The sequence below is a fragment of the Carlito syrichta genome, unplaced genomic scaffold (genome assembly GCF_000164805.1).
Source record: "Carlito syrichta isolate Samal-C Ts95f unplaced genomic scaffold, Tarsius_syrichta-2.0.1 Scaffold315300, whole genome shotgun sequence".
Classification (NCBI taxonomy): Eukaryota; Metazoa; Chordata; class Mammalia; order Primates; family Tarsiidae; genus Carlito; species Carlito syrichta.
Genome location: NW_007259396.1, coordinates 104906 through 114611, shown reverse-complemented (window position 1 = coordinate 114611; position 9706 = coordinate 104906). Strand labels below are relative to the sequence as shown.

The 9706-nt window shown below is 46.0% G+C and overlaps 2 protein-coding genes across 2 annotated transcripts in view; one reads left to right on the top strand and one right to left on the bottom strand.

Moving 5' to 3' along the window:
- The window catches only part of ASCC1 (activating signal cointegrator 1 complex subunit 1), a 125176-nt gene extending 117002 nt beyond the window's left edge, over positions 1–8174 (bottom strand). The window contains exons 1-3 of the mRNA XM_021706158.1: positions 8028–8174; positions 6033–6175; positions 4735–4834 (exon numbers count right to left, since the gene is read on the bottom strand). Coding sequence (XP_021561833.1) covers positions 4735–4834; positions 6033–6144 — 212 coding nt within the window. The 5' untranslated portion in view covers positions 6145–6175; positions 8028–8174. The remainder of the gene's footprint in view (positions 1–4734; positions 4835–6032; positions 6176–8027) is intronic.
- The window catches only part of ANAPC16 (anaphase promoting complex subunit 16), a 17374-nt gene continuing 15548 nt past the window's right edge, over positions 7881–9706 (top strand). Inside the window, exon 1 of the mRNA XM_008072508.1 lies at positions 7881–7959. The gene's annotated coding sequence lies outside the window, so the exon portion shown is untranslated. The remainder of the gene's footprint in view (positions 7960–9706) is intronic.

Genomic DNA, 9706 nt, shown 5'->3' with positions numbered 1-9706 from the left:
CCTCGGCCTCCCAAAGCGCTGGGATTACAGGCTGAGCCACCGAGCCCAGCCGTATTTAGTAGTTTTTTTAAAAACAAATTGTTTAGAAGAGGATTAGAGTTCTATAAATTCCATGTGGTTTTCCTCTGTGTTGAGTTGGAGACTATATACACCAACTGTATCAGGTCTTTGTCTTCCCAGGACTTATCAACTAGGGGTGCTTCCAACCAGGCTCCTGTTTGTTGGTGTATGGTTAATGAACAAGCCTATCACAAAAAGTGCTATTAATAATACATCGGGCTAATACATCAGCCCAAAGTGCTATTAATGATCTAGCTTCAGCACTTTAGAAGAGGATGTGGTTGAGGTCAAAGAGGCTTTAGAATCAAACAAACTTTGGGTCAGTCATTGAACCACAGTAAGTCTACTTCTTCACTACAAAAACAGAGTGAATAAAATCTATGTATCATAAGGTTGTTATAAGAATGAAATGTGATTGTGTTTGAAAGAGCCTCCCAATGAGTGGCACAGCGCTCCATACAGTCAATGCCATCCTCATTAAGCACATAATGACATCCTTCTAGTTAAAAGTACAGTTGTAGAGCCGGGCTCGGTGGCTCAGCCTGTAATCCCGCGCCTTTGGGAGGCTGAGGTGAGTGGACTGCCTGAGCCCGCGGGTTCGAGACCCGCCTGGGCAGCGAGACCTCATCTCTACAATAAATCAAAAAATCAGCCGGGCGCGGTAGCGCGCGCCTGTAGTTCCAGCTACTTGGAAGGCGGAGGCGGAAGGATCGCCGGAGCCCAGCGGGTCGAGGCTGCGGTGGCCGGGAGCGGCCACTGCCCTCCAGTCTGGGCGACAGAGTGAGACTCCAACTCATAAAAAATAAAAATAAAAAAAATAAAAGTACAGTTGTAGCCAGGCGTGGTGGAGTGCGTCTGTAGTTCCAGCTACTTGGAAGGTTGAGGCAGAAGGATCACCTGAGCCCAGCAAGTGGAGGTTGTGGTGGCTGTGAGCAGTGTGCCACTGCACTCCAGCCTGGGTGACAAGAGTGAGACTCCAACTCAAAAAAAAAAGAAAAAAGGAAAAAAAAAGTAAAGCTAGACTCAAAAGAGATTTACATGGGAAGTCTAAACTAGTCACTACAATAATACAGATAAACAGTGAAAAGATGACTCCTTGGTTGAATATATAAGTGGAAATTCTTACCAGATCAAGTGGCTCTCAGTCTTGGCTTCAAAAATTAATGATGCTGGTCCTGTCCCAGAGGTTCTGATTTAATTAATGTGGGGTGCACCTAGGCATTGGGATTTTTTTTTTTTTTTTCGAGTTGGAGTCTCACTCTGTCGCCCAGGCTGGAATGTGCTCACGGCCACCACAGCCTCAACCTGCTGGGCTCAGGCAATCCTTCTGCCTCAGCCTTCCAAGCAGCTGGAACTACAGGTATGTGCTACCACATCCGGCTCATTTTTTTATTTATTTTTAGAGACGAGGTCTCACCAAGTTGCCCAGGCTGGTCTCAAACCCCTGAGTTCAGGCAATCCTCTCGCCTTGGCCTCCCAAAGTGCTGGGATTACAGGCTTAAGCCACCATGTCTGGCAATATTGTCTATTAATTAGAATTTAGAAGAGCCAATACCTAATCTAACATGCAAGTAATCTGGTACTTAGAATGAGTACTTAAAATACATAGAAGGCCAGGTGTGGTAGCTCAAGCCTGTAATCCCAGCATTTTGGGAGACCAAGGTGAGAGGATCACCTGATTCCAGAGGTTCGAAACCAGCCTGGGCAACTGAGTAAGACCTCATCTCTACAATAAATCAAAAAATTAGCAGGGTGTGGTAGCACATGCCTATAGTTCCAGCTACTTGAAAGGCTGAGTTGGAAGGATTACCTGAATCCAGCAGATTGAGGCTGTTTTGCCCATGAGCATGCTACTGCACTCCAGCCTGGGCAACAGAGGGAGACTCCAACTAAAAAAAAAAGTTAAAAATAAAAATAAAATAAGCCAGGCTCAGTGGCTTAGCCTGTAATCCTGCGCTTGGAGAGGTTGAGGTGAGTGAATTGCCTGAGCCCATGGGTTCGAGACCTACCTGGGCAACTTGGCGAAACCTCATCTCTACAATAAATCAAAAAATTAGCCGGGCGTAGTAGCATGCACCTATAGTTCCAGCTACTTGGAAGACTGAGGCGGAAGGATCGCCAGAGTCCAGCAGGTTGAGGCTGTGGTGGCCAGGAGCAGCCACTGCACTCCTGTCTGGGCGACAGAGTGAGACTCCAACTCAAAAAATAAATAAATAAAAAGAAATAAAAATAAAAATAAAAAAATATATATAGAAATCAGGCTGGGCATGGTGGCTCACACTTATAATCAAACATGATTCCCTATTTGTAGATCTCCTCCTACAGACATACTTGAACAGAGCTAATTCATCTGGTACCAACAGAAAAACAGTTTATGGACTTCCTAGACCAGCCTACGTTCAGACGTATAAGTCCAAAAGAAGGCAGGTAACCACATAAGCTGAAAATATCCTATCAGTGGTTAATAAGGGACAGAATGTGGGCAAACACACAAGCAAACAAGACTGATGTAATCACAAGATTTCCAAGCAATTTATAAAGATGACCCTGAAAAAAGCATATCAGTCTTTGAAAAATGTTAGGGATTAATGGTACAGACTCATTCCTGCCTTCAAGAAGCTTCCCATCTACTGCAGGAGTCACTGAATGGCACATAAACAAATATAAACACAGACTGTGATCAATCCTACAAAGAAAAACTAGAGGATGTTATAGAAACATAAAGTAGGGTACTCAGTGTGGTTGGTGAAGATGATGGTGTCAAAACAAGCTTCCCTAAGGAAGGAAAATATAACTAGGTAAGGAAGAGGAACAACATATTTTTCTTTTGCCAGGGCAAAAAGAACAACATATGCAAAAGCTCTAAGACAGGAAGGAGCACAGCATTGCTGAGGAAGTGAAGAAAACCAGCTGGGTGTAAGCACAAAACCAGAGATAGAATGGTATGACCTGAACTGAAAGTGCAGGTCATATTCAAGATTTTGGCCAAGGTGTGTCTTTCACTGACTGGTTTCTGAATCATGCTCCTGTTGCTTGGCCCCACCACAGGGCTCAGTATTCTTTCTGAGTATAACTGAGTATAAGTCTTTTTTCCAGATTAGTATAAAAAAGGAGTGATGTGCAATTAAAAAAAAAAGATTCTGGCCATTACTCTAAGGGCATAGAAGTCCATCTTCAATGGAAGGCCAATGATGCATTTTAAGCACAAGTAGTAAAATAGTCAGATTTGCCTTTTAAAAACAGCCTATCATTCTCAATGTGAAGAACCAACTGGGAAGAGAGCAAAAATCAATGTGGCAAGACCAGTAAGTAAGCTCTTTTAAGATATCCACAGAAAAGGCAGAAGAGGAGCAGTGAAGAGAGAAAGAAGTGGTGAATTCAAAAGATATTTAAGGTTGGGCTTGGTGGCTCAGCCTGTAATCCCAGCGCTTTGGGAGGCCAAGGTAAGTGGATTGCCTGAGCCCATGGGTTCGAGACCCGCCTGGGCAACTTGGTGAGACCTCATCTCTACAATAAATCAAAAATTAGTCAGGCGTGGTAGCACGCTCCTGTAGTTCCAGCTACTTGGAAGGCTGAGGTGAAAGGATCGCCAGAGCCCAGCAGGTTGAGGTTGCAGTGGCCACGAGCAGCCACTGCACTCCAGTCTGAGTGAAAGAGTGAGACGCCAACTCAAAAAAAAAAAAAAGATATTTAAGAGGCAAAATCGCCAGGCACGGTGGCTCACACCCATAATCCCAGCACTTTAGGAGGCAGAATCGGGATGACTGCCTGAGCCCACGGGTTCGAGACCAGCCCGGGCAACTTGGCAAGACCCTGTCTCTACAATAAATCATAAAATTAGCCGGGAGTGGTAGCACGTCTCTGTAGTTCCAACTACTTGGAAGGCTAAGGCAAAAGGATCACTGGAGCCCAGCAGGTTGACTCTGGGGTGACTGTGAGCATGCCACTGCACTCCAGCCTGGGCGACAGAGTGAGACTCCAACTCAAAAAAAAAATTAGCGTGGCATGGTGGCGTGCGCCTGTGGTTTCAGCTGCTTGGAGGGCTGAGGCAGATGGATCACCTAAGCCCAGCAGGTCAACACTGAAGTAGCCATGAGCATGCTACTGCACTCCAGCCCAGACGGCAGTGAGACTCCAACTCAAAAAAAAAAAAAAGAGGCAAAATCAGTAGGACTTGCCAATATATACAGGACAATAAAATTAACCTATAATCAGTCCTTTGACATTTTAAGACATAAAACACTAAACCATTTTGTCACAGCCAGGCACAGCAGCTCACGCCTATAATTCTAGCACTTCAGGAGGTGGAGGCAAGAGGACTGCCTGAGATCATGGGTTCAAAACCAGCCTGGGCAACATGGCGAGACTTTGTCTCTACAATAAACCAAAAAATTAACTCAGCGTGGTGGCACATACCTGTGGTTCCAGCTATTTAGAAGTCTGGGGCAGAAGGATCACCTGAGCCCATTGGCTCGAGGCTGCAGTGGCTGTAAGTATGCCACTGCACTCCAGCCTGGGCAACAGAATGAGACTCCAACTCAAAAAAATTTTTTGAAAACTATTCTGTGATTAGTAACCAAGTACTGCAATCAACAGTGTGGAAAACTAAAGCATCCACCTCCTGTTGAGTTTCCTGGAAGTACCTCCTCATGAACTGCTAGGGACCTCACTCACTTGTAGAGCAAGCTGGGAGCCTTCACGGTAGACCGGAATCCCTGCGAGGTCTGCTCCACCTTGTAGGCATCACAGGGCTCATCAGCACACTCCATGGAGCCTGCACAGAAACCACAACATCTTGCTCAGAAACACTACTGCTAGCCAGGCACGGTGACTCAAGTCTGTAATCCCAGCACTTTGGGAGGCTGAGGTGAGAGGACTGCCTGAGCCCAGGGCTCAAGACCAGTCCGGGAAACTTGGCAAGATTTCATCTTTACAGTAAATCAAAAAATTAGCTGAAGGTGGTGGCGCATGCCTATAGCTCCAGCTAGTTGGAAGGTTAAGGTGAAAGAATTGCCTGAGCCCAGCAGGTCGAGACTGCGGTGGCCATAAGCATGCCACTGCACTCTAGCCTGGATGACAGTGGGACTCTGACTCAAAAAAACAAAAACAAAACCACTGCTGCTCTATGGACAACAGCCTTCTCCTCAGCAGTTGACCACATACAAAGCTGGGCACAGTGGCTCACGTCTATAATCCCAGCACTTGGGGAGGCAGAAGCAAGAGGACTACCTGAGCTCAGGGGGTTGAGACCAACCTGGGCAACCTGGTGAGACCTCATCTCTACAATAAATCAAAAAAATTAGCTGGGCATGATGGCGTGTACCTGTGGTTCCAGCTACTTGGAAGACTGAGGTGAAGGATCGCCTGAGCCCAGCAGGTGGAGGCCGCAGTGTCCGTAAGCATTCCACTGCACTCCAACTTGGGTGACAGAGCAAGACTCCAACTCAAAAATATGTATATATTTGCATAACACCCACACAGAACTAACTAGTGTAAGTCATTTAGAGATAATTTAAAATATAGGATAGGATGTGTGTAGGTTATATGCAAATACCACACCATTTTATATAAGGGACATGAGCATCTGAGGATTTTGGCAACACTACTGGGCACTGGACTAAATACTCGACATATACTCATGTAGTTCAATAATTTATATCTGTATATTACTTCAGAACTTTACAGATAAAGAAGCTTAATTGTGTCACAGAATATTAATGGTTATATCAATGGCTAACTAAAATTACTCCTTAGACATTTAAGACTCTGTAAAAGAAGAAACATAACTTGACATATGAACTACAACCAAGAACTCAAACTCTTTGTGTTGGACATTAACACAAATAGTGCTATGTGGGGCCAAACATCTCAAATTTCAGTGGTAACACAGAAACACATTAAAACAAAACAAAGAATTGCTCCTATAATACATAGATCATTTTCCTCTAAGCTAACCAAAGAACTAGGATTACCATGATAGAAGTCCTCATCATCTTCCTCATGTTGATAAGTCTGTTCTTGGATGGGATTCTTCCGGTAATTCCGACCATCAATTCTTATAAGCTGTGGGCGCAGAACTTCCATGACACTCTCCAAATAATATTCCAATGAAGTCCTGAAAAATAAATTGTCATCTTACCTTTTTAAATCAGAATTTAAGCCAGGCTCGGTGGCTCAGCCTGTAATCCCGCGCCTTTCGCAGGCTGAGATGAGTGGATTGCCTGAGCCCGTGGGTTCGAGACCCGCCTGGGCAGGCGAGACCTCATCTCTACAATAAATCAAAAAATTAGCCGGGCATGGTAGCGTGCACCTGTAGTTCCAGCTACTTGGAAGGCTGAGGCGGAAGGATCGCTGGAGCTCAGCAGATCGAGGCTGCGGTGGCCGGGAGTGGCCACTGCACTCCAGCCTGGGCGACAGAGTGAGACTCCAACCCAAAAAAAAAAAAAAAAATCAGAATTTAAAAATCCTATCTCTATTGTATGGACCATAGGCCTGAATTTGGCATCAATCAGTTCAAAGTACACAAAAGAAGTACTGTTTTCCATTGGAAACTGATTTAGGTCAATTGCTACATTTTCCACTACACTGGCTCACTCTAGACAGCAAACTATTTATAATCCCCCAAAAAAGGTGATTAAAAGGCATGTATATACAGCCTGCCCATGACTTTGAAAGAGAGGATAAAAGTCTCTTTATTACTTTAACCTAACAGTAAACTGCAACCTAACCCTTTGCACAGTATCTCACCCTTTCTATCTGGCATGACAACTAAGACAATGAGAGATATTTAATACACTTAACCATCCAGAAGGGGAAAAAAAGACCCTAAGTAATTTTAGAAGTGCTACGAATATATAATATACCAAACAATCAGATCCAGTAGCTTGTCAAAGCACAGTTAAAATATGACTTAACCAATATGGTTCTCAGAGCTATATTCCAGAGGGGAGGAATCCAATTTCTATAGGCCACTGCCTAACAAGCTGCACATCACTCACTGAGAAGCCAAGTTTCCAGTCACCACTTAAGGAATCAATAACTTAGGAAACAAAGGCTCCTTATGGGCTAGCTGTGGTTAAGTACAACCAACGTTTCTACCACATATAGCTTGGATAGTCTTGAAGCCCAGAGTCTTGAGGAGTTTCAAAGGAAACAAATCGATCCTTATTAAATACACTAATGGTCGGTGCAACCTTCGGCAGATGACTCAGTTCGATAGTTCGCTTACAGAACTAAAGAGAAATAACACAGCAGGTAAATCAACTTGGATAGAGGAAATGGGGACATAATTAGCAAAAGCCTAATGACATCACACGCCAGTGAACTATTCCCTTAGGATCCCTCTTAAAAAAAAGGTCTCCACAAAAATAGACTTGAATGTTAGTATCAGGCCCTCAGACTGTGAGCTCTGGAAGAACGGAGGGAGTTGTCCCGGAGTGCAAACTCAGCATCTACCTTTCCTAAAAGGGCCTGCGCTCCAAGACAGCTCAGGAGGAAAGAAGAGGAATGACCAATCGAACCCTGCTTCGTGGTGGTCTGGAGAGGAAGAGGAAGGCAATGTCTTTCTGAAATATCGTGGGGCAAGCTAAAGCCCTGAATCATGAAAGGGAACCAAACCACGAGTACACGGAAGCGAGGGAAGACAGGAGGCTCTGAGGCTCCTGGAAAACCTAAGCACGGCAAGGCAAGACGACCAAAGACCCCAAAGTTCTCTCCTCTCCGCCCCCGGCCCCGCCCACCACAGCACGGGCAGGGGCGCGCGCACGTCGCCGCCGCCGCCGCCGCCGCCGGTTCCCTCTACGCGGGCGCGAGCACGCCGCCGTCCTTATCGTGGCGAACGTGGCCGCTCCGGCTCGGCCTGGGGGCGGGGCTGTAGGGAAAAGTGCTAAAGCCGCTGAGGTAAGTGGCGGAGGGCTCGAGGACCCTCGGAAGCTTGGTGGAAAGGGATCGGACCCCTGGGATCCTACCTGCTGGGACTAGAAAGGAGGAGAAACAAGAGACTGACGCAGCAGGCGTGTAAAAGATTTCCTCAGGCCGCGCCGGACTAAGTGCGCATGCGGGCCGGGGGGTTGCGCCTGCGCAGTGGGCCGGCGCTGATGGCGTCGCTTCTCTGGACGAGCCGCGGGGCACTAAGACCGGTAGTTGGCTTGGGAGCCGCTGAGGTTGTGACCTCTCCCTCCTTCAGCCCCCTTTTCTCCACCCTAGCCCCCAGCCCCAGTGTTAGCTGCAGCATCTATTTAATTTGGATTGTAAGTTTTTAAGTGGAACGACTTGTCGATGATGGCTTTTAATGATTGCCTGTAATTTGCCTTTGTGCCGGGGTAGGAACTTCCGCGTCCATTTTCTTTTTTATGAGACTTTTTTTGTTTTTTTTTGAGTTGGATTCTCACTCTGTCGCCTAGGCTAGAGAGCAGTGCCTGGAACTATAGGCACTCGCCCGCCAAGACGTCCGGCTAGAAACTTTTTTTAAAGGAAGAACTGCTAGAAAGGAAAGGAGTTTATGAATGCGAGGTCATTCCTGTGGTACATGAAGTAAGTTTAATCATCTTATCAGTGAGGACACAGCAGTCTGCGTCCCCAGAGTATCATTGCTCTCATAGGAGGATCTCTGCTGCCAACAGTCCCAGCTTCCCTGATAGGGCCAAGTACTTCATAATCAGTATTTATTCCCACACCTAAGTGGGACTGGTGATCTAGTTGATGATAGATTTGTGTAAATAGATCTGCACAATGAGAGAAAAAAACATAACGGGCCAACCCTCATGACACCAGCTGGTTTTGAGGTTTTTTGTTTTTGGTGTTTTTTGTTGTTTTTTTTTTTGGTAGAGTCGGGGTCTGGCTGTGTTGCCCAGGCTGATCTCGAACTCCTAGTCTCAAGCAGTCCTCCCACCTCAGCCTCCCAAAGTGCCAGGATTACAGACTTGAGCCACTGCACCTGACTAGCCCCAGGCTTCTCTATAACCTTTGTTGAACTGCTTGCTAACCTTGTGTTCTGTCATTTGTTCATCATTCATTCATGCAAGAAATACTGGTCCAGGTTCTATGCTAGGCCTTGAGGGTAGAACTGTTCCTCATTTCCAAGATCTCAGGATTCTTCCAGAGGTGAAAACTGAAAGTGTGAAGTACATAATGGAGGGCATTGTCCTCTCCCTGAGCAAACCCTTTCCCCTCTGGGAGATTTCTGTTTCTGTTAGATAGAGTCGGTCAGAACTTATTCCATGTGTATTGTGTTGGAACATAGTAAATATAAAAAAGTGGGATCTGGACTGGGCGTGGTGGCTCAAGCCTGCAGCACTTTGGGAGGCCGAGGCAAGAGGATTGCCTGAGCTGGCGGGTTGGAGACCTGGGCCCCATGGTGAGACCTCATTGCTACAATAAATCAAAAATTTAGCTGGGCTTAATAGTCCGAGCCTGTAGTTCTGGCTACTTGGAAGGCTGAGGTGGAGGGATCGCTGGAGCTCAGCAGATCAACACTGGGGTGGCCGTGCATATGCCACTGCACTCCAGCCTAGGCTACAGAGTGATTCCGACTCAAAAAAAAAATGTGGGATCTGCATAGAAAAAAAGATTCAGAAGTAAGTATCCATTAATGGTTTTGGATAGCTAAGATTTATTAAAAGTTTACTGTGGCTGGGGGGAAGGGGGG